Source organism: Bos indicus, chromosome 20, assembly GCF_029378745.1.
Source record: "Bos indicus isolate NIAB-ARS_2022 breed Sahiwal x Tharparkar chromosome 20, NIAB-ARS_B.indTharparkar_mat_pri_1.0, whole genome shotgun sequence".
NCBI lineage: Eukaryota > Metazoa > Chordata > Mammalia > Artiodactyla > Bovidae > Bos > Bos indicus.
Window position 1 is genome coordinate 38,076,476 of NC_091779.1, and position 27,870 is coordinate 38,104,345.

The 27,870-nt window shown below is 42.6% G+C and overlaps 1 protein-coding gene across 1 annotated transcript; it reads left to right on the top strand.

The window, feature by feature from the left end:
* LOC109575032 (UDP-glucuronosyltransferase 3A1) lies at positions 1-27,736 on the top strand. The gene is made up of 7 exons (XM_019983104.2): positions 1-254; positions 2,306-2,407; positions 10,881-10,995; positions 15,096-15,627; positions 18,341-18,572; positions 20,010-20,229; positions 22,847-27,736. The coding sequence occupies exons 1-7, from the start codon at positions 161-163 to the stop codon at positions 23,121-23,123; spliced, it is 1,572 nt and encodes a 523-aa protein (XP_019838663.1). The 5' UTR covers positions 1-160; the 3' UTR covers positions 23,124-27,736.
* Positions 27,737-27,870: the final 134 nt, after the last annotated feature.

Consider the following 27,870-nt stretch of genomic DNA (forward strand, 5'->3'; position numbering starts at 1 on the left):
GAGGTCAGAGAGCAAGAGGTGACCAACAGAAAGGAAGAAAAAGGGATACCTCATCTCTCACCAAGCTCCCAGCCAGCGCCTTTCCTTCCCTGCCTACGTGTACTCCAGGTCTGGGTGCGAGGGCACAGGGCTCGGCTCTGTAGCCTCTACAGGAGCCAGGATGGCAGGGCAGCAGGCACTGCTTCTATTTGGATTTATACTGCCTGGGCTCCTGTTTTCAGAGGCTGCCAAAATCCTAACTGTGTCCCTGGTGGGTAAGTGCTTGACTGAAGATCCAGAGACAGGCAAACAGCCCTTGGTGAGAGAGTCACATGTTTTTCCAGTCCGAGGCAGGTTTTTTACCCTGGCTGGGTGATGAAGAGGTAGGAGCCATCCATGTGGGTCAGGTATGGGGCTGGGACTAGAAGTTTGAGATCCAGCCCAGTGCAGGAGGCCCAGGGCTGCCTCCTCCAGGGCGTGAGCTGGATATTCAGAGGCTCTCACTAAACATCTGGAGGGCACACAGTAAGGACTGTGGCTAACTAGTGGTTTGCAGGGAGGTGGGCGTGTGTGTGTGTATGGGGGGGGGGTGTGTAGAGGGGAAGGAAAGGGGCCCCTGAGGGCAGCAGTAATATTAAGAATTTTCTGAGGCTGCATGAGAGCCAGGGTGGAGCAGAGAACATATTACAACGATAATTAGAAGAATGGAGTGTTTTACCCGGAGGAATATATCAGGATACAGGGGTAATCACAGATGGGGGTTTCCTAAGACTTCATTTTAACACACAGTGGGCTTTATTATTTCACTGAGAATCTTTGAGCTGGAAAGAACCATAAATTATCTAATTGAGTTCCCACTAGGTTTTCCTGAGCAGGAAATTAAGGGTCAGGAAAGCGAGGCATCTATTGCAAGAGCAAACAGAAGCTCCTAATGGAACATACCAGATATTTACCCAGGAGTTCCTATCCCTGGACCATCTTCTTCAAGCTTCCATTGTCACTCATTTTTCAGTGGGGAGTTTTAAAAATCACTCTTTGTCTCTATTTGAAATCTTTTTTCTTATTGGTTGTTTGTAATGATAATGCAAGACAGCTTTCTCACCCTGCTAAGAGTACACTCTTCTCTAGCCTCGGACTCTGGGAGGGAGCTGGTGTGGTTTGTGAGGGGCTGGAAGCCCAGAACGCACTGGGGCTCCCCAGGACCCTCCATGAATGGGCGCGTGTGTGGTTGCCCTTCATCTTGCCCTTTCTCCCAGGTCTAGGGATTAACACGTGGGCAAGAGGTGTGGGAGATTTGTACTTATCATTTCCTGTTATGTCAGACTGTACAAGTTTGTGTTTAAAAAAAATTGAGAAATAGGTTCACACTATTAATCTAGCACCGTGTCCTTCTAACCTTAGTCTCCAAACATTTGCCATTTGCCACTAACTCCTCTTCTGATTGGCTTTCTCTACTGCTGAGCCCCTTAGATTCAAGCAGGGTCCCTGTATTGGTGCAGGTTCTAAGAGAAGAACTTAGTGTGATGGACCTCGAACCTCTCCCAGGGATTAAACTTCTCTTTCCTTAGGATACCAAGACTGTCCTTGGATGGACAGTGTTCCAGTCTCTCATGCATATAAGATTCTGCAGGCCATCCCACAGTTATCCCACAAGTCCACCCCAAGTCCTGATGGGTGTGAAACATTTAGGCCTCCACTGAGAAACTTCCTGCTAATTATATTCAAATCTCAACCACTTTGACTCTAACTGATGGCTGCACATCCCTCTGCTGCAGTGGTTGCTTCCTGGACTCACATTCAAACTCCCATAGTTCTCGCTCCTACTCCAGCATACATTTCCAAAGAGAAGAATCCCAGAAAGAGCTCTGATGGATTGTCCATTAGGAACTCTTCACATTCACATGCGTGGCACTGTGCCAAGATTTCTACCAGTGCAGTTATTTCTTCAGAATATGGTGTCTTCCTATGCCCCTGGCTAAAAGGCAGTGTGTACCTTAAGATCAGGAACTCCTTAGGACCTAAGCACTGAGAAGCTTATCACACTGACATGGAGACCAGAGTCACAAGAGGAAATCTCTGATGGAGGTTTGCCACTTGTCAAGGAGCTGGGCCAGCAGGCTCTGGGGGGCGGGGTGGGGGGGGAAAGGGGTTGGGGGCAAGTTGGACATACTCAAAATGAGATGGAGAGATGACTGATGACACTCATTTCCTCCACTCCCAATCACCTCTCTGCTTCCCTACCCCTCCTTTCCTGGATTTATCAGCCCATCAATTGTAGAATTTCGATTCTCATCATGATAAGAATGAACTTGTGTTTTGTTCCTAGGTGGAAGCCATTTTCTACTGATGCATCAGATCTCTCAGATTCTTCAAGATCATGGTCATAATGTCACCATGCTTCTCCAAAAGGGAAATTTATTGCTACCAGGTACCTTTACCCATTAATTATTAAAAAAAATTTTCCCCACTAATCCTTGATTTCCTATATTCCTGGAAAGAAACTAATGCTTTTTGCATAGAAGGGCTTTTCAGATAGTTTCTTTAAATCTAATTGGATTAAAAGAAGGAAAAGTGTGTGTGTGTGTGTGTCTATGTAAGCTATAGGAAAGCTTCTTGGCTCTGTTCACCAGGACTCTGTATGGGCTTCCCAGATGGCTCAGTGGTAAACAACCCGCCCGACAATGCAGGAGATATAAGAGATGTGGGTTTGATTCCTGGGTTGGGATGATCCCCTGGAGTAGGAAATGGCAAACCACTCCAATATTCTTGCCTGGAAAAGTCCGTGGTCAGAGGAGCCTGGCGGGCAACAGTCCATGGGGTCGCAAAGAGTCAGACACGACTGAAGCAACTTAGCATGAGCATGAAACTCCATGTTCTGTGGTCTTATGTACTCTTCCCTTGTGTTAAGTCACTTCAGTTGTGTCTGATTCTTTGTGACCCCATGGACTGTAGCCTGTCAGGCTCCTCTGTCTATGGGATCCTCCAGGTAAGAATACTGGAATGGGTTGCCATTTCCTACTCTACAGGATCTTTCTGATCCAGGGATTGAACCCACATCTCTTTTATCTCCTGCATTGGAAGGCAGGTTCTTTACCACTAGCACCACCTGGGAAGCCCTGTCCTCCCTTACCTGACTTCTGCATCTCAAGCAAACCCTCCACACATTCCCACAAACCATGTTGGTAAATACTACTTTTTTTTTTTAATTGGAGGCTAATTACTTTACAATATTGTGGTGGTTTTTGCCATACATTCACATGAATCAGCCGTGGGTGTACATGTGTTCCCCATCCTGAACCTCACTCCCACTTCCCTCCCCATCCCATCCCTCAGGGTCATCCCAGTGCACCAGCATTGAGCACCCTGTATCATGCATTGAACCTGGACTGATGATCTATTTCACACATGATAATATACATGTTTCAATGCTATTCTCTCAGATCATCCCACCCTCGCCTTCTCCCACAGTCCAAAAGTCTGTTCTTTACATCTGTGTCTCTTTTGCTGTCTCGCATATAGGGTCATCATAACCATCTTTCTAAATTCCATATATATGTGTTAATATATTGTACTGGTATTTTTCTTTCTGACTTACTTCGCTCTGTATAATAGACTTCAGTTTCATCCACCTCATTAGAACTGATTCAAATGCATTCATTTTAATAGCTGAGTAATATTCCATTGTGTATACGTACCACAGCTTTCTTATCCATTCGTCTGCTGATGGACATCTAGGTTGCTTCCACATCCTGGCTATTGTAAGCAGTGCCGCAGTGAACATTGGGGTACACATGTCTCTTTCAATTCTGGTTTCCTCGGTGTTTATGCCCAGCAGTGGGATTGCTGGGTCATATGGCAGTTCTATTTCCAGTTTTTTAAGGAATCTCCACACTGTTCTCCGTAGTGGCTGTACTAGTTTGCATTCCCACCAACAGTGTAAGAGGGTTCCTTTTTCTCCACACCCTCTGCAGCATTTATTGTTTGCAGACTTTTTGATACCACTTTATAACTTGGCTTGAAAACCTGTTGAACAGATGTGTTACTGACATATAAGATTTCTAATAGGTAAAGATCACTTTTCTTTTTCTATGGCATAGATGACTTATCTGAAATTTAAGGAAGCTTTCTCAAGGGGTTCCTTATTTATGCAGCTAAGATCAGACTCTACCGTTAAGGTGATCTTGTTTTCTTGAGAATCAGTGACTGCCCATGAATTTGTGCATGTTGACACAGAAGAGGCCTAAATCCAAAGAATTTAGCTCTAATGAGCTGCTGCTGCTGCTAAGTCGCTTCAGTTGTGTCTGACTCTGTGCAACCCCATGGATGGCAGCCCACCAGGCTTCCCGTCCCTGGGATTCTCCAGGCAAGAACACTGGAGTGCGTTGCCATTTCCTTCTCCAATGTATGAAAGTGAAAAGTGAAAGTTAAGTCGCTCAGTCCTGTCTGACTCTAGCGACCCCATGGACTGCAGCCTACCAGGCTCCTCCGTCCATGGGCTCCTATATTTTAGCAACTCCTCTCTGTTGACAGAAAAGGGAATAGCAACCCTGAGAACTTCAATGGTTCTCTCACAGTTACATGACAGGTTAATAACAGTGTTGGGTGGATTTAGGACTTTAAACTCTGGATTGCTCAATCTAAAGTATTGCTCAGACTTGATTTAAAAACAGAAAATCCAGTATTAAGTGGAATCACTAAAGAACAAAATCATGAGAAATGATAAAACTTAGAAGGTGACTTCAGGCTTTGCAATTGTTCAAACGTATTAAAATAATTCTTTTTCTGTTGGCATTTCTTTTTTTAATTGTGGTAAGTATACAGAACATGAAATTGACCACTGTAACTGTTTTTGTGTAGAGTTTAGTGACATTAGTGAGATTTAGTGACATCAGTACATTCCTGGTTGTGCAACTGTCTCTGCCATCCACCTCCATAAATTTGTTTATCATCACAAACTAGAACTCTGTACCAATTAAAAATAACCGTTCATTACCCATTTCCCCAGCCCCTGGTAAACATTTCTACTTCACTTCTCTAATAATTTGACTATTCTAGATACCCGATATAGGTGAAATCACACAATACTGTCCTTTTGTATCTTGTGTATTTCATGTAGCATAATATCTTTTAGGTTCATTCATGTTGGAGTATGTATCAGCATTTTCTTCTTTTTTAAGATTGAATAACATTCCATGGAATGTCTATACTGTATTTTGTTTATCTATTCATCTGTTGATGGATATGTCTATTGTTTTCACCTTTTGGACATGTGAATAATGCTGTCATGAACTTTGGTGTACAAATATCTGAGTCCCTATCTAAATCTACTTTAATCACTTTCTAGATTAAGTTCTATATTTTTCAGTGAACATGTTTTATATGTATATCCTTTTGCACCTTTTTTTGACAGCAGATCTGATGAAATAGGTGTAGTGTATTAATACTTAATTTTAAAAATTATAATTTAACCTAATTAAAAATTTAAATTAATTTAAATCAAAATGTATTTTATTTTATATTTTTGACCTTGATCTTCAAACTTGTGAAACACTTGGGAGCTACAGAGTTAAGATATGTATTTTTAGAAAATTTACCTGACTCCTTTATGGAGAATGACTTGTATGAGATCTAAAATCAAAACAGAGAGAGCGGTAAAAGCTATTTATGGAGTCTAGGTGAGATGTTGAAGGGGACACCTAAGACAGAACCTCACTAATGTTAGTGTAAATGCCCTTCCATGTAATCACAAAAGCAGAAGACCTTTCCATTGTTAACTTTATTTCTTTTTAATTTAATTTAATTCAAAATTTTAGATTAAAAATAAGTTTTGCACAAAGTTTTGGGAAACTACTGAAATTACGTTCTACCCCTTTAATAAACATATGTGCATTAAAGTCTACAAACAATTTAGGGAGTTTATGGATCCATTCAGTTTTATTTTTAGGTTTCAGGTTTAAATGTCTAGAATTTATTTCAATATTCCCTAATCATGGACATTCCTGAGGCTTTGAAACAGCATTTTCATTCTTCACTTCATTAGTAGAGCTAGGCTAGGTACCTGCAAATCAGGAAAATACATGATTATGTTATTATTTCTGACCTGGTGCTCACCTCAGTGCATTGAAATATATGAACCACTTACTAACTCCTAATTTGAACATACTTAACCATCTTTCTTATTTATTAAAAACTTTAGTGAAAAAAATAACATCAGTGGCACTAAAGAAGCAAAGATCCCTGATACTCACGTGTGTGGATTCACGTGCTGCAATCAGTGTGTGCAGTCACAATTGGGTCACTGATGGAGGCTAAAGAATATTGAGGCGTATGAAAGAGAAAGCCTAGATTGCCTTGACAGACTGTTAGTGGAAATGCAGATTTTAAAAAATCTACTAATGAGGACTGCCTCCCTGCACGCCAGCAATGGCTGCTTTGCTCTGTTCAGATGCAGGGCTGTGTCTGAGGAAGCTTCGTTCTCGCTAAGTTCTGCTTGAAGTTCTGCTTGTCGTACTTCTTGACGACAGCAGCCTTCATTCTAGTGGGGACGGCACTGGAGCAAGATGGTTTGGAACAGGTGCCTAGTGTGGGCCAGGGTGCACACTGGGGTGGTTTCAGGACAGCAGCCAGGTCCCCAAGCATTGTCACGTTTTTTTTTTTTTTTTTAATTTTATTTTATTTTTAAACTTTACAATATTGTATTAGTTTTGCCAAATATCGAAATGAATCCGCCACAGGTCCTCTGCTTTGTTCCTGGGAGTAAGTAAGTGTGTATGCTCACTTTTCAGGAATCTTGATCTCTTACAGGCTTTGATAATTTCCACTGGTTTTAAAACCAGCTAATGGGATTCATCTTCCTGCTTTGGACTCCAGGCTTGGGTTGGCCAATATGTGACTGGAGCCCTTCACCCCTATGGAGGATTTCCAAGACTGTGATATCCCCCTCCTCTTCTGTGTCCCCTGTTTGGAGGAGTGGGTCTTGACTCGATTGCTGCTTCTTTCTTCCTATGTGGCTCCATGTGGTCTTCCCTTACAGCCGTGGTTGTAGAAGTCTTTCTGCCAGTCTTCTGTTTGCTTTGAGTGAAACTTGCTCCACCAGTAGATATATCTTTGATGTGTTCATCATGGGAGGTAAGCTCAGCGTCCTCCTATTCCACCATCTTGATCTCCGAAATCCTCACAGAGAGCTTCTTGAAGATGAGGCGTGTGACTCATGGATCCCTTCAGACATGTTGTGTGCTGTGCTTAGTCGCTCAGTCATGTCCAGCTCTTTGCGACCCCATGGATTGTAGCCCACCAGGCTCCTCTGTCCTTGGGGCTTCTCCAGGCAAGAATATTGAAGTGAGTTGCCGTGCCCTCCTCCAGGGGATCTTCCCAACCCAGGGATTGAACCCAGGTCTCCCACATTGCAGGCAGATTCTTTACCATCTGAGCCATCAAGGAAGCCCTCAGACACATTGGCAGAAGCCAAAAGTGGAGATGAGGATATTTTTAAAGATTTGTGGAGCAGCCTCTTGTCTAATGGAGGTAACTCCCATGACATAACCAGGAGATCCACAATACTTGAGATTTTTATATCATAAGAAACATGGCTAGTATGGGATGAAAGAGACAGGGAAAGGATGAGAGGAAATGAAGCCTTTGAACTCCCACAGAGGAAGAAACAAGCTGATAAACTATTCAGCTGAAAATTCATGATATTTTATGGAGAACAAAGGAGAATTCTGAGGGTGAAGAATTAGAAGTTAGAACTTCAGTCTCACAGGGCTGAGTTTCAGATCACAGAAAATTGTTTCCAGTTCTTGAAATCTAATACTATTTGCCCACTTGGATGTCAAAGTTTCTTATGACCAGTGACTGATGTTTCCCTTCCAAATTGTTGCACCTAGATTAATAAAGATCAGTAACCCATGTCTTATATCTGCCCTGTTACTGTTTCTTGGAAGCAGAAAACCTGTTCCCTAATTTCATAGGTCCACAGATATAAATTCTACCTCTGGATGGATCATACCCTGATTCTCACCCATACTTATTAAATTATTTGGATGCTATAATTTGGGAAATTTGAGCTAATGATATTTAGATGAGATTTTGAACTATGGATTGATGATGTAACAGTTTAAGACTTTTTGGAATGCTGGGATGGGGTGAATACATTTTGTCTGTGCAATATGCTTGAGTTTTGAGGTGCAGAGAACAGGATATAATAGGCAGACTATGTCCCCCTAAAGGTATCCCTGTTCTAATTCTTGGAACCAGTGAATATGCTACCTTATGTGATAAAGGGACTTTGCAGATGTGATTAACATAAGGGTCTTGAGATGGGGAGATTATCCTAGACTATCCAGGTGGGGTCAGTGTGATTACTAGAGTTCTTCTAAATGAAAGAAATTAACAAGAGAGTAACAGAAAGAATGTGATAGAGGAAGGAAAAGTCAGAGTGATATAATTGTCAATTGGAAGGAGGCCATGAGCCCAGGAATGCAGGCAGCCACTGAAAGCTGGAAGAGGCAAGAAAAAGATTGTCCACTTAAGTCTCCAGAAAGAATGCAAGCCTGCCCATGTCTTGCTTTTACTCCAATAAGGCCCATTTTGGATTTCTACACTATAAGATAATAAATGTTGTTTTTTGCCTCTAGGTTTGCAGTGAATTTTACAGCAGCCCTAGGAAGCTATTACAGTCACCATAGGAGGTTAGATCCCTCCTAAAGGCAGGAGAGTAGTTTGCTAAAGCCAACTTTGAGGGCCACTAATTGCAGTAGCCATTGCATTATAATTTGGATGGATTCTAGAGCAGCACGTGGGCTTTCTCTAGTTGCAGCAAGCTGGAGCTGTTCTTCATTGCCGTGTGCAGGCTTTTCATTGTGGTGGCTTCTGTTGTTGCTGAACACTGGCTCTAGGGCACACAGGCTTCAGTAGTTGTGGAACACCAGCTGAGTTGCCCTGTGGCACATGGAATCTTCCTGGACCAGGGACCAAACCTGTGTCCCCTGCATTGGCAGGTGGATTCTTAGCCCCTGGAGCATCAGGGAAGTCCTAGAGCTTTTCTTATTTGGGCCTCTATCCGAAGTGGGCTGATTTTAAGCACACATGAACTTAAGTAAAACATATAAATTAGAAATATGTTGTCTACAGAATGTAAAAAGGCCTAAAAGATGTTGGAGCCATTGAAATATTGTGGTATCATTAGTTGTTTCTTTACCATGTGAGTGATAGAAAAGTTTTAGACCAACCAAATCCTTCTGAGAAATTTAACTTAGGTATGGGGTGGCGTTGGGGGCATCCCTGGTGGCACAGACAGCAAAGAGTCTGCCTGTAATGCAGGAGTCCTGGGTTCAATCCCCAGGTCAGGAAGATCCCCTGGAAAAGGGAATGGCAACCCAGTCCAGTATTCCTGCCTGGAGAATTCCATGGACAGTGGAGTCTGGTGGGCTATAGTCCATGGAGTTGCAAAGAGTAGGACACAACTGAGTGACTAAACACTTTTACTTTCATGGGGTCTTGAGCTTTGTGTGGGGGCGATGGCGCATCCCTTTGTGTGAGCTGCTTTGAGAACATTTCTGTCTTGAATGAGTGTGTGGAACAAATCACCTTGGAGGAGGATATCCTCAATGTAATGTAATACCTATGATCCTAGGGGAAGTTGGATGTAGTTAATATTTTGCCAGCAAAGATTGTGGCCACTGGTAGAGCTGTTGAAGTATCCATTGACAACCAGTCAGAGCTATATTGTGCCTTTTCCAGTGAAAGTAAGTGAAAGTGAAAGTCACTTAGTCCTGTCCAACTCTTTGAGACCCCATGGACTATACAGTCCATGGAATTCCCTAGGCCAGAATACTGGAGTGGGTAGCCTTTCCCTTCTCCAGGGAATCTTCCCAACTCAGGGACTGAACTCAGGTCTCCTGCCTTGCAGGCGGATTCTTTACCAGCTGAGCCACAAGGAGGCAAACTATAGGCGAGGGTCTGCTTAAAGAGGTACTGAGCAGAACATATTAGCCAAATCTATGACTGCTAAGTATTTTCCAGTAGATCCTTGGATAAAGTCAATCATTTTACTGAGTATGGAAGCTGTAATATGTGGGACTGTGCATTATCTGTTCTCAAATCTTACAATTTAGTTAGATGTCATGACTGATGTAGGCATGCAAGCATTAAGAGAGTGTGAAAGATTTATTACTCAAATAATAAGGCCTTTTTGAAAGAATGGGACAGGTTCCCAAGTACCTGAAAAATGTCCATCCAGTGTACGGAGGGATGATTAGCTTGAGTTTTTATTGTGAGTGGGGGCGGAGGGGGTGGTATGTGGTGAGGATTACCCCTCATTGACCTGACTTGCATGGTTTGAAACTTCCACTTAGGGCCACGAGAGGGAGCATGCACCTTTCTAACCAGTTTGCCCCGGAAATGGAGATAGGGACGGAAGCCCACCAGCATCAAACATTAGAAACGAACTCAGACTTTTGATTACACCTGGGTAATTGGGAGAGAAACCAAGTTAGTAAGTAGAAGTACAGAAGACTACTGAATCACAAAACTATTTGTATATATCACTTTAAATCATGAAGATGAATTTTTCTAAAACAGAATGAGCAGAGACTCTGGAACCAATCTTGACACATTATCTTAAACTAATTAACTTTGTTTTCTCAGCAGTAAAATGAGACAGACAGCGATACATTTACTTAAAGCTTAAATGGAAGTTTTCATAACTTTAAACTAAAGAGCATTCCTAAATTGTTGCAAGGTCCTCAAGAAATACTTTCAGTATACAAGATTGAATGAGAAACCAACCAAACATCATAAAAATAATTCAAAGATACAATCAAATGTTAGTATCATCATGCTAATGTTAATACATGTTGTGTGACACATTTAGTGTGTTTAACCCATTGATGTTTTTGTAGGTTTTAAAGAGGAGGAGAAATCATACAAAGTTTTTAACTGGTTTCTGCCTGAAGACTGTAATGAAGAATTTAAGAGGTCTTTTCATTCCTTTATGGAGAAAACTTTTGGGGGCAGGTAATTTTTTTAATTATTCAAACTAAAGAGTCACAGTTCAGTTGAGTTCAGTTGCTCAGTCGTGTCTCACTCTTTGTGACCACATGGACTGCAGTACGCCAGGCTTCCCTGTCCATCACCAACTCCTGGAGCTTGCTCAAACTCATGTCTATCAAGTCAGTGATGCCATCCAACCATCTCATCCTCTGTTATCCCCTTCTCCCCCCACCTTCAATCATTCCTGGCATCAGGGTCTTCTCAAATGAGTCAGCTCTTCGTATCAGGTGGCCAAAGTATTGGAGTTTCAGCTTCAACATCTGTCCTTCCAATGAATATTCAGGACTGATTTCCTTTAGGATGGACTGGTTGGATCTCCTTGCAGTCCAAGGGACTCTCAAGAGTCTTCTCCAACACCACAGTTCAAAAGCATCAATTCTTTGGTCCTCATCTTTCTTTATAGTCCAATTCTCACATCCATACATGATTACTGGAAAAACCATAGCTTTCACTAGATGGACCTTTGTTGGCAAAGTAATGTCCCTGCTTTTTAAAGAGTCACAATTTTGGTAATATAAGTGAATGGATAGATGCTTAGAGTGAGGATGTGATAAAGGATGGTTGGATGGATGGACAGAGGGACAGAGATATGGATGAATGATACTGATATTCGGGTAAATAGATGTTTCACAGTACATCACCCATTCCAGCCACTCAAGGCTTTTCCTTGCTGTGTCCTTTCTTCTGCTATAAGCATGAAGGTATTACACACACACACACACACACACATTCCTGTAGCAAGTGGGAGGTAGATAGTTTCTTCTGGGATTTCCTTATAATACTTCACTTACAATCTTTGTCTATAATTTCCCCAACACAGAAGTATATGTATCTCAACCTCTCACTGTTGGTAGGGACATTAAAGACACATTTTTATTTATTTTTTCATTTTCTCCTCATATGTTTTTATTAATGGAGAAGTCTTTTAAACAGTGCTTTTGTAGGAGTTAGCATCTGGCCATGTAAAGTCCTTTTAAAAAGCAGTCAACCTTGTGCAAAATAAGACGTGAAGCTGACTCTTTTTGCTTCATCTGACATGAAAAGGAACACATAACTCCTTACTCTTAATGTTAAAGGAGAAAGACAGAAATCCATGCCTATCTTGGTTAATTACAGAGGTTAATTACTATTTTATTCTTAAAAATCTATTTACTAATCAAGCTACTGCTCAAATCTGACTATTTCCATAAAACCTCTTTTCCTCACTCAGACTGGATGACCACGGTCCCTCTGGTATGTGCATTAATCCGTCAGTAGTGTCTGCTCTTTGTGACCCCATGCACTGTAGCCTGCCAAGTTCCTCCATCCATGGGATTTTCTAGGCAGGAATACTGTAGTGGGTTGCCATCTCCTTCTCCAGGGGATTTTCCTGACCCAGGGATAGAACCTGGGTCTCCCGCATTGCAGGCAGATTCTTTACCGTCTGAGCCACCAGGGAAGCCCTCTGGTATAGGTCTGATCTAATCTACTCAACTGATACTTAGTTTATATCATCTTGTGGTGTTAGTTATATATTTTAAGTATATGCTTTGTCTATTCCTCCCTACTTTAATATTTTGAGGACAGATATAAGTAACCAGGCATTCTTGATATTTTTCCTATTTGTTAGTTTAATTTTAATTATGACTAATGAATTACATTCTAGGAATTTTTATAACATTACTAAAGTTATCCAAAAGTTTTGGTAACCACTTCTTTGTTATATCTTAAAAAATACACAGTAGAAGATGATGTGAGCCAATCACTTCCATTGTTGTGACTTGAAGTTAACCCTAAAGATCGGACAGAGATCTGCATATTGCTAATGACTTCTTTATCTCTGGGAAATCTCTATCTGAGGCAGAGTGGTGCAGTGGCAGACAATTATAACTATGCCAAGGTACCAATTCTCTTGGTCGTCCATGCAGTCAGGAAGCTTCTGATGTCTCAAGGCCTTGCACTTGTTACCTCTGGTATCTCAGTGTAGATGGATATCCTACTTCCCTTGGTATTGTACAAAGAGGAAACAGAATCATAATCTGTTTAGGCAGTGGTGGGAAAGCATGGCAAGAAGATAGCTTCCTAGGATAGCCCCATAGGTGATGTCTTAATTACACGTCAGTAAGCTTTTCTTCTCTGGCTCCCTTAGCCTGCAGTGAACTGGAAAGGCTAATCATGTGTTTCAAAACCAGACTTTTCCCTTTGTTTACTGTGGACATAGAAAGATAGAATTTCCATTTTTAACTGAGATTTTGAGTTCTAGTATGATCTGATAACCTCTTGGATGAGGAAATCTGTCATATGTGAATACACAGTGATTTTAAAAAATAGTGTGTATTGTCAATATTTATGGGATTGTGTCATCAAGTGATTCCCACAGTTTTGCTGAGTAAACAAAGAAACCACTCATAAAGGTTCAGTATGTAAGTAAAGATTAAGGACAGTGTCACAGAATTCATCAAGTAGAAAGAGACCTGTGAGCCCTGCTGTGGTCAAAGAAGCCTGCCAGAGCAGAAGTCCCAATGATGGGAATTCCTTTTCCATTAACATAATTCATCTATGCCAAAGGACTTCAGGAATTACTGTCTGAGAAGTGTCATGGAGAGTTCTAGGGATTTGTAGCAGTGAGGAAAGGGAGTAGGGGATGGAACGGAACACTCTCAAGAGCAGAACATCTGCCTGGACTGACTGAGGGAACGTGTATGGACGGTGGTGGAGTGGGATGACTGCTGCTGGGTGTGGGCTTACTTACCTGGAATATTTTCTTTGTAGCCCAAGATTTTTTAATTCAACTTTTTAAATTTTTGCCGCACTGGGTCTTTGCTGTGGTGTGAGGGCTTTTCTGTAGCTGTGGCATGAAGGCTTAGTTGCTCCACAGTATGTGAGCTCTTAGTTCCCTGACCAGGGGTCAAACCCAAGTCCCCTGCACTGGAAGGCAGATTCTTAACCACTGGACCACCAGGGAATTCCCAAGATCCTTTTTTAAAAATTGAAATATAGTTCATTTACAGTATTTCAGGTGCACAGCAAAGTGATTCACTTCATATATATACACACATGTATATCTGTATATATATGTATAAGTAAGTAAGGAAGTGAAGTCGCTCAGTCGTGTCCTACTCTTTGCGACCCCATGTACTGTAGCCTACCAGGCTCCTCTGTCCTTGGGATTTTCCATCTGAGACGTTTTACCATCTGAGCCCTACACACATTTACAGGTTTCCCCAGTGGCTCAGTGGTAAAGAATCTGTCTGTAATGCAGGAGTTGCAGGAGACTTGGGTTCAGTCCCTGGGTTGGGAAATCTCCCCTGTGGGAGGGCATGGCAACCCACTCCAGTATTCTTGCCTGGAGAATCCCATGAACAGGGGAGCCTAGCCAGCTACAGTCATAGGGTCACAAAGATTCAGACATGACTGAAATGACTTAGCATGCTTGCACACACACACACACACACACACACGTATTCTTTTTCAGATTATTTTCCATTATAAGTTATTACAAGATATTGAATATAGTTCCCTGTGCTCTACAGTAGATCTTTGTTGGTTATCTACTTTATATATAGTAGTGTGCATATGGGAGAAGGAAATGGCAACCCACTCCAGTATTCTTGTCTGGAGAATCCCATGGACGGAGGAGCTACAGTTCAGTCCATAGGGTTGCACAGAGTCGGATATGACTGAAGCAACTTAGCGAGCCAGCGAGTGTGTATATGTTAATCCCAAATTCCCAATTTATACCTTCCCCTTTTGGTAGCCATGTTTGTTTTCTATGTCTGTGAGTCTATTTCTGGTTTATAAATAGGCTCATTTGCATTATTTTCTAAGATTACATATAAAATGATGTCATATGGTATTTGTCTTTCTCTCTCTGACTTACTTCATTTAGTGTGATAATCTCAAGTTCCATACGTGTAGCTGCAAATGACATTATTTCATTCTTTTTTATAGCTGAGTAATATTCCACTGTATATGTATACCATGTCTTCTTTATCCATTCATCTGTTGATGGACCAAGGTTCTTTTATGTATTGTGATATAAACACTTTCAACAAATATTTATCATTTATTTATTTTTCTTGCAGATGCAAATTTGAACACTTTTTAAATATTATGGAACTACTAGGGCATCACTGCAGTCATTTGCTAAGGAGAAAGGATGTCATGAAGTCTTTAAAGAATGAGAACTTCGACCTGGTGATAGTGGAAATGTTTGACTACTGTCCTTTCTTGGTTGCTGAGAAGCTTGGGAAGCCATTTGTGGCCATTCTCCCTTCCGCACTGGGCACCGTGGACTTTGGGCTACCAAGCCCTCTGTCTTATGTGCCAGTGTTCTACTCCTTGTTAACGGACCAGATGGACTTCTGGGGCCGAGTAAAGAACTTCCTGATGTTCTTTGAGTTCTTCAAGAAGCAGTGGAAAATCCAGTCTGCATATGATGACACCATCAAGGAGCATTTCCCGGACGACTCTAGGCCAGTTTTGTCTCATCTTCTAACAAAAGCAGAGCTGTGGTTTGTTAACACCGACTTTGCCTTTGATTTTGCTCGGCCCCTGCTTCCCAACACTGTGTGTATTGGAGGTTTAATGTCCAAACCTGTTAAACCAGTACCACAAGTAAGTAAATGCTGAGGGTGAGGACCCATGCAGAAGTCCTCAGTGCAGAGCTGGTAGCCACCCTGTCACTGGGATCCTGGGAGTGCATAAGGTGAGGCAAGTGAGGCTCCAGGGGACCCTTTGAAAGGAAAGACTCACTTTCAGTATCATGAAAGTACAGAGTTAAGACTTATACAACCCTGCGATTGACCTCCTTAAATACTATACCCAAGGTCTTCTCTTGCCTCACCTTAGTCCTGGCGCTGGTAGAAAAAGACTTTTAGTAACTTGAAGTTTCCATTTTAATTTTCTATGCTCATGTTTTCTGTAAGCATGTAGTGAGCATCTGTCACATGCAAGAATCATGAAGGGGATGAGTTACTCACATGGAAACACAAAACAGCAAGACTTACAGAGGTGGTGTGTGGGACTGATAGTGAGAATGCAGGCTTCATTGCCAGCATCCTGAGACAGTAGTGCCCTGGTCCCTAACTCTGCCTACACCTCCTGATTTGATTGATGTGGGGTTAAGCCTGGGAAGTGTAAGTTATAAAAGCTGCCCAATCAGTCTGACTGCATCGACTCAGAACCACTGCTGTACAAGTTTTCAAAATGGAGGGGAGTTAAGACCAGATGGTAAAGAATTTGCTTGCAATGCAGGAGACCCGGGTTCAGTCTCTGGAGAAGGAAATGGTAACCCGCTCCAGTATTCTTGCCTGGAAAATTCCAAGGACAGAAGAGCCTGTCAGGCTACAGTCCATGGGGTCACAAAGAGTCGGGCATGACTGAGTGACTAACACTTTAAGATGAATGAGTTGCTTATCATCTAACAGCACAGGCTTGCAATTTTATGGAATTTATCTTATATAATCTCTTGCCACCTAGAAGGAGGTATGATGACCTCCATTTTAATTTTTTTTAAATTTGAATATTTGTTTATCTATTTGGCTGAGTTGGGTCTTAGTTGCAGCATGCAGGATCTTCACTGCATCATGTAGGATCTTTCTTTGTGGCACACAGACTCTCTAGTTGTGGCACACAGGCTCCAAAGCACTCGGGATCAGTAGTTGCAGAGTGTGGGTTAGTTGCTCTGCAGCATGTGGAATCTTAGTTTCCTGACCAGGAATTGAACCCATGTCCCCTGTATTGCAAGGTGGATTCTTAACTGCTGGACCACCAGGGAAGTCCCATGACCTCCATCTTTATAGAAGGGGACAGACCTCTGGTGGTATAAGTGGCTGTCCCACTGTCATTCATTTTAAAGCCAGAGAGAGTCCTGATTTGGCCTGGGCCTTTCAGGAATGAAGCTATCTATCCATCCCCTACTGAACTTGTATCAGGTGAGCAGGAAGAGTTGGGGAATGATCCTTGGGCTATGTGGGTTTTGAGTCGGTGGAAGAATTTTTTAGGAATGAAGCTGGGAGGGAAGATGTTCCCAGGTAGAGAGAACAGGAGGCCCAAAGTGGGAAGATGAAGTGAGATGTCTCTGGGTTCCCTGGATGACACCAGCTGGACCAGAAAGAGGAAGATGCAGTTGCACAAAGATGCCCAGGCCAGACTGCAGGAAGTTTCACTGGATAGGAGGGTGGGTCAGCCCTGGCCACAAGACCGCAGAAGGGAATTGTTAAGCAGGAGTTTGATGGGAGGAAGGATTGTGAGATAACAGTAACTTTTTCAAAAATTTTTCTCCTTTGCATTTTCCAGTTTTTTTTTTCCAGTTTTTATATAATGATTTTACATTGCTTTTTAATTATAACAGAATGACAAAACTGTTGTCAAAGTGGTCCTCTGAAGCAATAGATCAGGCAATGTTATGCTAAATGAAATCAGCCCAATAGGGTGAAGGTCTAGGAGCTGGATGAGATGGATGAGGTGGTTGGATGGCATCACCAAGTCAATGGACATGTGTTTGAGCAAACTCTGGGAGATGGTGAAGGACAGGGAAGGCTGGTATGCTGCAGTCCATGGGGTCGAAAAGAGTCAGGCACAACTGAGAGACTGAGCAATAACAACTAGGATCTGGGGTTGGGGGAGCCACAAGAAATCCAGAGAGAGTCAGGGTCCAAAGAAATATTTGGAAGAATTGACAAAACGTGTTAAAACCAAGATGACAGCATTAGATCAGAACAGTTTTTCAGAAATGCCTCGGGGATTTGAAGAAAAGAACTGCTGAGGCCTGAGACTTGATGTGGCATTGCTACTTTTAAAAAATCTTCCCATGTGAATATAATGTGCAGTCATGTGGGTGAATCACTGAGATAGGAGATAAACTGCAAAAATCAGTGACTAAGAACATCATGGGATATCAGAGGAATGGTGGATGGGGTATGGGTGGGCAGACACCTCCCCATTCTGCCTCCATTTCTTCTCAGCTTCTCCATCTACCCTCCAGATAGCCCACCTCCCTCTGCTGGACCCTGACTCCCTATGAGGTCCTTCCTTACATTCCACTTCTGGTCCGGCTTTGGAAAACACCCAAGCAGCCATATCTTCATGGACCTACAATGAGTAGAGTATCTATGATTGCCTTGACAGTAGGGTCAAGGTTTCAAAAATGAAAGATGTTCCCACCAACACAGTGGGCATGAGCACAATTGAGAGTGCTGAGCTGTCTCAGGACAATGAACTCCAAGAAGGACAGGAAAGTGTGTTCAGTGAATAACCGACTTCATTTCATGACCATCTAGTCTTTTGTGAACATTTTTCTTCTCTTTCCTTCCTTATTTATCTCTAGGAATTTGAGAATTTCATCACCAAATTTGGAGACTCTGGTTTTGTCCTTGTAAGCCTGGGGTCCATGGTGAGTTTCATTCGGTCCCAGGAGGTTCTCAAAGAGATGAATGCTGCCTTTGCTCATCTCCCTCAAGGGGTGATATGGAAGTATAATCCTTCTCATTGGCCCAAAGACATCAAATTGGCCCCAAATGTGAAAATTGTGCACTGGCTTCCTCAGAATGACCTTCTGGGTAAGGACTGCCAGGATTGCTTTTTTCTTCTCATTTACATGTCTTGGGGATCATTGGGCTTCTGATCTCTAGCTGGATTATTTCATCAGCACAAGGTAAGTCTTTAGATGACAGGAATGGAGCAGTGAGTTGGAGCCCTTGGGGAATCAGGCTATAATGAGCTCAGATGCCAAAACAGCTATCTGCCCTTCATTCTTTTCTATCTCAGACCTCATGTCTGAAACCACTGAAGTCACGTTCACCTAATTCCTTTGGTCTTGAACAAGATCACCACAAAATAATCCTAAACAATCTGTGAACTCTGAGAACACATACCAGGAGATACACTGCCACTGTCTTCAGTGGCTTCAAGAGCACCTGTTCACTTATGTTCCCTTACACATTCACATACACACACACACACACACACACACATACACAGAGATATCTTCCTTAGCTACTAAGGTCTAAGCAATTCATAGATTCACAACATTGATGCAAATATATCTGAGTCCCAAGCTGAGCAACCGCCTAGCCAGTTACTTGACACACTGAGTTTCTGATACCAGAGAATTTCCTCACCCCCAATGGGTATCTCTATGGCTAGCACTGCTTCTTAGACACCACTCACTGCCATAGCCACTGACTGGATCAGAGGCTTATAACCAAGATCATAATAAAGTAATCTGTAGAATTAAAAAAAAACATATTATTATTTCTGTGTCTGCAAATGTATTTCTTTATATCTTGGGTGTGGGACATGATTCTCATTTCAAAGAAGAAATGAGGAAGCTCTGATGTGCATCCCAGTAGACCAGCACAGGCTGAGATGAACTCTTCATTATCAATAATCACTTTAGTTATTGCTACATAAGGATGGGATGCAAAGGCTAAAACTGCAAATACTGATGGGCAGAGTCCAGTCTCTTATTTCAGGGAGGTTTCTTATATATTAAAAGAGCACAATACATACTGTATAAGTTTTATGAGTGTTATATGACTTGCAATGTCAATGAATGTGCCAGGAATTTATAGGAGAGGGCTATTATTTGGTGGGTGAGAGAGGTTTTCTCAAGGAAAAGAAGCAAGACAAAGATAGACATAGGGAAACATAAAGAGAAAACAGATGAGAGAAGAAGAGACTTGAGGGGATAGAGAGAAGAATAGATGGAATGTTGGATGGATGGATGGATAGATGGGATAGTTGCCTTGATTAGCACTAGCACTAATCTCTATAGAATTCCCTGGGTTCTGAGTCTTCCCCCAGTTATGACCGAGTTAAGGAGTCTCTACAAAGGCAAGGTTTGAAATCCTTGAATGTGTAGCAAGCAAAATCATCTTTACAATGGCTCCAACACTCCTTGAGTTCCCATTGGTATCTTCTGCCTTTTCTGCTTTCCTTGTTGTCCTGAAAACTTTCATCCTGAGATGTCCTGCTTTCTTTCTTATTTACAACAGGGCACCCTCGCATCCGCCTCTTTGTCAGCCATGGTGGGATGAATAGTATCATGGAGGCCATCCAACATGGTGTGCCCATGGTGGGGATTCCCCTCTTTGGAGACCAACATGAAAACCTGCTCCGAGTTAAAGCCAAAAAGTTCGGTGTCTCTATCCAATTAAAGCAGATCAAGGCTGAGACACTGGCTCTGAAGATGAAGCAAGTCATAGAGGACAAGAGGTGTGCAGTTCTCTGGGCTTGTGGTTGCTTATGATGAGTGAAGACATAAACCATGATGGGCACCATGTGGGTCTTTTTGCAGTAAAAGCTGAAACTTCCAGGACATGAAATCATATGTGTATGATGGTAATAGCTGACTTATTTCCTCTGAGAAGAAGACTAAGGCAATTTAGGTTAGATGTTGGTTTTCTACCTTCTAGCTGTGAGGAACTGGAACTATTGACACAGTCTGTCTTTGAGAAGTCTTCTATTGTGGAGGTGCTTGTAGTAGAATTCCAACTGAGGCAGGAGGTTGCCTTTCTATTCCCGGTATCCTACACTGTTCCCCACCTCAGGCCCCTTGCCTGTGCTTCTCCCTAGAACACTCCTTCCCTTCTCTTCACAAGACTGGCTCCTTCATGACATTGAGGTCTCATCCCAATGTCAGCTGCTCAGAGAGACCTTTCTCTGATAGTCTCAAAGCTTCCTCTTTTTTCCACCCCAATCGTAACACATTATTTTTTTCTTGATGTATGTCAGAATCTGTGATCACCTCATTTCTTTATGTTTTAATTTATTGCCTGTCCCTACATGAAGGGCTTCTCAGGTGGCGATAGTGAAAAAGAACCCACCCGCCAATGCAGGAGATATAAGAGATTTGGGTTTGATCCCTAGGTCAGGAAGATCCTCTGGAGGAGAGCATAGCAACCCACTCAAGTATTCTTGCCTGGAGAATTCCATGGACAGAGTAGCCTGCTGGGCTACAGTCCATGGGTTTAAAAGAGTCAGACACGCCTGAAGTGACCTTCCATGCATGCATGCACCCCACACAAGAAGATAGAGAGTAAACTCTTCCAGCATAACACCATGAGTCTCTTGCTATGTCCTCAGGGTCCAGCTCAGGGTCTGCCACAAAGTAAGTCTGAATGTATTTCTGTGAAGTGAATCAATACAAAGGGATCCATTCATCTCTTAAGAAACTTTCCAACCAGTGCAATAATCTCATGTGTGAGGAGAAAAAAAAAATATTTTCTTTCTTATAATGAAGAAAGACTGAAAAACTTTCAGCTTCAGGGACACACACTTGAAGCATATCTCAAGACTTTGCATTACTGTACAACATTATGGCACATAGGAGACCTGTAAGTAGTTTTGTTAGATGACTGAATAATAACCACATCACATGTAATGCCAACCCCAGCAAAGTTGTTAAACTCTGGGGATCAGATAACCCAGAAACTTTATATATATTTCGTATCTTATGTGTTTAAAATGTTCATTTCCTGATGTATGGATTTGTAAGTTTCATTATATTTTCAAAGACTTAGACCCAAATATGCATGATCCATCGGCCCTATGAAGCAGTCATCTGGGCTGGGATGGTCCACAGACATTGGACATCAGGGGTGGCCACAGAATTCATGTGCCCTTATGTGAAATGGAAATGTGGAGCCCCTTGTCATAATGTGTAAGGATTTTAAGAAGGTGACAGCAGACAATTAAATCAAGCCCTGATTTAAAAGGGCTTCCTAGGTGGCTCAGTGGAGAAGGCAATGGCCACCCAGTCCAGTACTCTTGCCTGGAAAATCCCATGGACAGAGGAGCCTGGTAGGCTGCAGTCCATGGGGTCGCTAAGAATTGGACACGACTAAGTGACTTCACTTTCACTTTTCACTTTCATGCATTGGAGAAGGAAATGGCAACCCACTCCAGTGTTCTTGCCTGGAGAATCCTAGGGACAGGGGAGCCTGGTGGGCTGCTGTCTATCGGGTCGCACAGAGTCCGACACGACTGAAGCGAGTTAGCAGCAGCAGCAGCAGGTGGCTCAGTGGTAAAGAATCTGCCTGCAATGTAGGAGACCCAGGTTCAACCCCAGGGAGACCCAGGTTAGATCCCTGGGTTGGAAAAAATCTGGAGAAGGAAGTGGCAACCCACTCTAGTATTCTTGCAGGAAATCCCATGGACAGAAGAGCCTGGCAGGCAGCGGTCCATGGGGTCACAAAAAGTCAGACCTGACTTAGTGACTAAGCAATAAGGCTGATTTAAGGGTGAATGGCAACCCACTCCAGTATTCTTGCCTGGAGAATCCCGTGGACGGAGGAGTTTGGTGGGTACAGTCCACGGGTCGCAAAGAATCAGATACGACTGAGCAACTTCACTTTAAGGTGAATCCCTCTGGAAATAGGCAGGCTTACAGCCCATGAAGCCAGTGCTGGTCAACATGATGCTTTGAAAGAAGCAGGGAAATGCAGGTGTCTTCCTGGACTGTGGTTCTCAGAGTCATATGTATTATCTAGCCCACACACCAGCACAAAGTAGACACTCAATAAATATAATGGTTTCTTTAGTATATATCATGAACCTCCTTGTGGGAGAGACTAGTCCTTATAGACGTAGTCACTTTTTTGTAGTTTAGCACTTCCAGCACCAAGCATGGATCTTTGCATGCATATATTTGTTTGAACTTTTAAAAGAGACCCAACTAGACAATGGTAAGCCCAGGTCAACAACTTTTCCTTAAAAGGAAGTCTTTTGTGCCTATGGTAGAAAGTGTGTGTGTGCATGTGTGTGTGATACAAGATCTCTAAGAATTCTGAGACCACTTGAGTTAACAACTCCCCTCTGTCTCTGATGACAGGTACAAATCTGCCGCAGAGGCCGCCAGCATCATCAGACGCTCGCAGCCCCTGACCCCTGCCCAGCGGCTGGTGGGCTGGATTAACCACATCCTTCAGACAGGGGGTGCAGCCCACCTCAAGCCCCATGCCTTCCAGCAGCCGTGGTATGAGCAGTACCTACTGGACGTCTTCTTGTTCCTTCTGGTGGTCACCCTGGGCACCATGTGGCTCTGTGGGAAGCTTCTGGGCCTGGTGGCCAGGTGGCTGTGTGGGGCCAGGAAGCTGAAGAAGGCCTGAGGCTGAATGGAGCCTAGGAAGGTGGAGTGTTTGGGCAGACTCAGCATTTCTTGGCATCTCCAGCCAGTTTTGTCAACCCTGGTTCTCCACATCCTACCCACTTGCTGCTGCTGCTGCTGCTAAGTCGCTTCAGTGGTGTCCGACTCTATGCAACCCCATAGATGGCAGCCCACCAGGCTCCCCCGTCCCTGGGATTCTCCAGGCAAGAACACTGGAGTGGGTTGCCATTTCCTTCTCCTATTTTGCTACAAATTCCTGCTCACTGGCTTCTTCTCATGACTGCAATTCTTTACTGAGCCCTTGTGGCCTTGATTGCCGGTCAGCAAGGACTGTTCTGTGATTCTGTCCCTAGGTAATTCGGATACATGACCATCAGATCTGAAGCCTAGAAATTGCCTTCTGTATCACACCCTTCTTCCTGGCACTGAGCCTGGACCATTTTGGTCTCCATTCTGTTGCATCTTCTCAGCCTCTTTCCCTCATGCCTCCACCACTTTTCATGGAATAACCCCTAATGCATATGCTTTCTTGTTTCTTTTGCTTTCTGTTTGCTTGTCCCGCAAACTCTTGTCAAAGCTCAGGAAGCCTGTCCTGGGCACGAGCATTTAGGGCCAGACACACCCTTGCCTGTGTGCATGGTCTCTGCCTTGGTTTCTGCAGATCACTCCTTTGCAGTGGAGAGTGTAGGTTAGTCATGGGCTGAAGTGTCCCTGGTCTCTGCTTTTCATAGCTGTGAGCTATCTTCTCAACTTTCCTATTTAAAAACGAAGTCATGAGAAAGAAGATAATTTCTTTATAAACTAAGAAGAGCCTCTACACAGCTGAGCCTTTCTGTACCTGACATACTGTTGGAAATTGCATTCAGTTCAGTTCAGTTGCTCAGTCATGTCCGACTTTTTGCGATCCCATGGACTGCAGCACGTCAGGCTTCCCTGTCCGTCACCAACTACTGGAGTTTGCTCAAACTCATGTCCATTGAGTCAGTGATGCTATCCAACCATCTCATCCTCTGTTGCGCCTTCTCCTCTTGCCCCTAATCCTTCCCAGCATCAGGGTCTTTCCCGAAGAGTCAGCTCTTCACATCAGGTGGTCAAAGAATTGGAGCTTCAGCTTCGACACCAATGAATATCTTTCCAATGAATATTTAGGGTTGATTTCCTTTAGGATTGACTGGTTTGATTTCCTTCCTGTGCAAGGGATTCTCAAGAGCCTTCTCCAGCACCACAATTCAAAAGCATCAATTCATTGGTGCTCACCCTTTTTTATAGTCCAACTCTCACATCTGTGCATGACTGCTGAAAAAGCCATGACTATGCGGACCTTTGTTGGCAAAGTGATATCTCTGCTTTTTAGTATGCTGTCTAGGTTTGTCATAACTTTCCTTCCAAGGAGCAAGTGTCTTTTAATTTCATGGGTGCTGTCACTGTCCGCAATGATATTAGAGCCCCCCAAAATAAAATCTGCCAGTTTCCACTTTTCCCTATTCTATTTGCCATGAAATGATGGGACCAGATGCCATGATCTTACTTTTTTGAATGTTGAGTTTTAAGCCAGCTTTTTCACTCTCCTCTTTCACCTGCATCAAGAGGCTTTTAAATTCCTCTTCACTTTCTGTCATTAGAGTAGCATCATCTGCTCATCTCAGGTTGTTGGTATTTCTCCCGGTGATCTTGATAGTAATGGAAACCAGAAAAAAAAAAAAAGAGTGACTGGAACTGCTTAGGGTTTTCTTTTATTTCTTGTTTAAAAGAAAGTGTAGTGGAATTCCTGGTGGTCCAGTGGTTAGGACTCTGAGCTTTCACTGCAGAGGGTGAGGATTCAGTCCCTAATTGGAAAACTAAGATCCCACAAGCTGGTAATACATCTGGAAAAAAAGAAAAGTGTAATGTCGGTAGGCAGGCCGTCCAGAGCTGGTGTGGTAGTGCCATGATGTCATTAATAGTCCAGATATCTTGTCTGATTGATCTGCCTTCCTTAATGAGTGGCTTCATCCTTAAGGTCACCATGATTTTCCAGGTAGTCATTTTGGATCCAGTCAGCACATGGAATTTTAGGCAAGAAAAGGGAAACTCAAAGAAAGGGAATAAAGCAGGTTCATGCTAGCTGCTGCTGCTGCTGCTAAGTCTTCAGTCGTGTCCGACTCTGTGCGACCCCATAGATGGCAGCCCACCAGGCTCCTCCATCCCTGGGATTCTCCAGGCAAGAATACTGGAGTGGGTTGCCATTTCCTTCTCCAATGCATGAAAGCAAAAAGTCAAAGTAAAGTCACTCAGTCGTGTCCAACTCCCAGCGACCCCATGGACTGCAGCCCACCAGACTCCTCCATCCATGGGACCTTCCAGGCAAGAGTACTAGAGTGGGGTGCCATTGCTTTCTCCATGCTAGCTGAGTTAGCATCTTTAAAGAGGTTTCCCAAAGAATTCCAGTTAAATCTCATTGAGAGACCTGAGTCATGTGACCATTCCTAGCTACATAAATATTCTCCAGCTCTGACTGCAATGCTGGGTACACTACTACTCCAAGTAATTGGGAGGGGGTGGGGTGAAGGGTGGTGAATAGGTGTTAGAAAGAAAAAAAAAAGGACAGTGGATAATGGAGGAAACTAGATCCTTGGTCACATGTGGAGGGCAGGCAGGGAAGGGCTGGATTGAATGTATGGTTCACCTATGACCTGATGACTCAGTAACCTCTGCGACAGCCTTAATTGCCTTTCTGAGTGAAACATCAAAATAAGAACAGCAATCTTTTACCAATATGACATGTGTTATTCGTTCCAAGTTCTTTCATCTTCCTTTCTGCCATTTAATGGGACACCTGTGTCTAATCCATTCAGCTGGAAAGAAACAGGTACCACAGGGGCAACCACAGAGGAAGAGGAGAGTCATTGTGTAAATTAAGACAACAGCAATAAAACTTGTTGCCAGCTCATCACGGATGCCTCCTCCAGCCAGGGTACATGGCTTGGAGGGTGGATGGGCTGGTTTTAGCTCCCACTGGCCCCCTCTTGTAAGCATGTCTTTGCCAAGAATAATGTTCCCTACCACAGGGTGGCCCTGGCTGGTATACCCCTCCCACCCAGGGCAATTTAAGGCACTAGGATTGGCTAAGGAATTCCCTTGGGAAATTTTGTGGGTTTCTTTCTTTTTTTTTTAAGATCCAGGAAGGCTCCTTTCTCCATGGCAGGCTTTAAATTAGTTAATTATTTCTTTTTAATAAGTTCTTAAATGAAAGTTCCAAATTTAGAGACACACATATCTGCCAGAGTGGATTTTAAACTAATTTCTTCAAATTTCATCTCAAGATAACAGTAAGTGATATCAATTAATAGTTGCACTGGTGATTCCATCCCCCCTGGGTTTTATTTATTTTTCTCTGATTTAAAAATTCAAGATGAATTTTGAGATATCTTTTTGTGTTACACAAAGAAAGGAAGGTTCCACACACAAGGCCTGTGAATCCTCCAGGTGGTGGGGCCACCTCCCTGACTATAGATACGACCATTGAGAATGATGACACGGATGACAACTCTTGCTTTCTCATTTGTGTTATTGAGAGCGGAGCTTCATCTGTCCTCTAACTGATTTTACAGATGAGTAAGCCTAAAAAATATAACAGAAAAGAGTGCCATCGCTCCTTCCCCTTTTCATAGTTTATTCCATCTCATGGAATATTACTAAGCTAAAGCTTGCAGTTCCATATTCCTTTAGTGACCATTGATGAACTTGGCATCATCTCAGATGAGAGTTACTGTTACTAGGAAACCAATTAGCAAGCAGTAGCAGAAAACCTCAGTAGAACAGCCTAAGCCAGTAGCCTTCAAACTAGGCTACTTTCAGCATCATACATTCGTGAAAACTTCCCAAGGGCTACATGACAGAGTTTGGAGGTGATAAATTTCCACCTTTGTGTACTCTAGTTTTCTAAAACTGGTCTTCCTAACAAGGTATTGTTTTTAGTTGACAGATCCTCTTTCTTGCCACACTTTTCACAATTTCCTGACTTTTATTTTACAGAAGAAATGGACACCTTTCACCCACTCCCATTCTTCCCATGGTGCATTGGCTGGGGGTGGATAAGTAGAGGTGACTTAGTTAGAAAGTCCTTGTAACTCAGATGATTTGTAATTCTTTGTTTTAAAAAAATCCAAAGATGAACTGTGATTTTTTTTTCAGGTGACAGACCTTTAAAGACAGTAACTTTTGATAACAGATTGCTGTGAGAATGGCATATTTATGTAGCACATTATTCTGAAGTCGTTCAAAGAATGGAGGGACATAATTTTCAAGACAGTTCATAACAAAACTCTTGGTGCTCCTGTTATTTATGTGAATAGTTTTTCAGTGTTTGCATTACTAATCTTTAGAACTAGGTAACACAGTATTGGAAATGTTGCATTTTTTTTTTGAAACTTACCTGTGATGATATGCAGTTCTTCTAGTTAGAAACATACTGTATGGTAATATAATTCTTTGAGAGCAAAGTTATAAAATAGGAAACAACACATTGATTTTATATTAAGTTTCACTCACCCTATAGTATCTATGTATATTTTATTCTTTTATGACATACCTAAATTTTCCTTATTAAATAAATCATGCACTGTTATATATGAATTCTGAAGTATAAATGATTTACAACATGTTGATTTCGGGAGTACAGCAGAGTGATTCAGTTATATATGTATATTTTTGGATTCTTTTATTTTACAGGTTATTACAAGATATTGAGTATAGTTCCCTGTGCTATA

Bases quoted from the DNA above. Each gene is read 5' to 3' on its own strand.
- LOC109575032 (XM_019983104.2), top strand. From the start codon at position 161: ATGGCAGGGCAGCAGGCACTGCTTCTATTTGGATTTATACTGCCTGGG. The intron at 255-2,305 runs GTAAGTGCTTGA...TTTTGTTCCTAG, and splicing joins CCTAACTGTGTCCCTGGTGG to GTGGAAGCCATTTTCTACTG. The intron at 2,408-10,880 runs GTACCTTTACCC...ATGTTTTTGTAG, and splicing joins GGGAAATTTATTGCTACCAG to GTTTTAAAGAGGAGGAGAAA.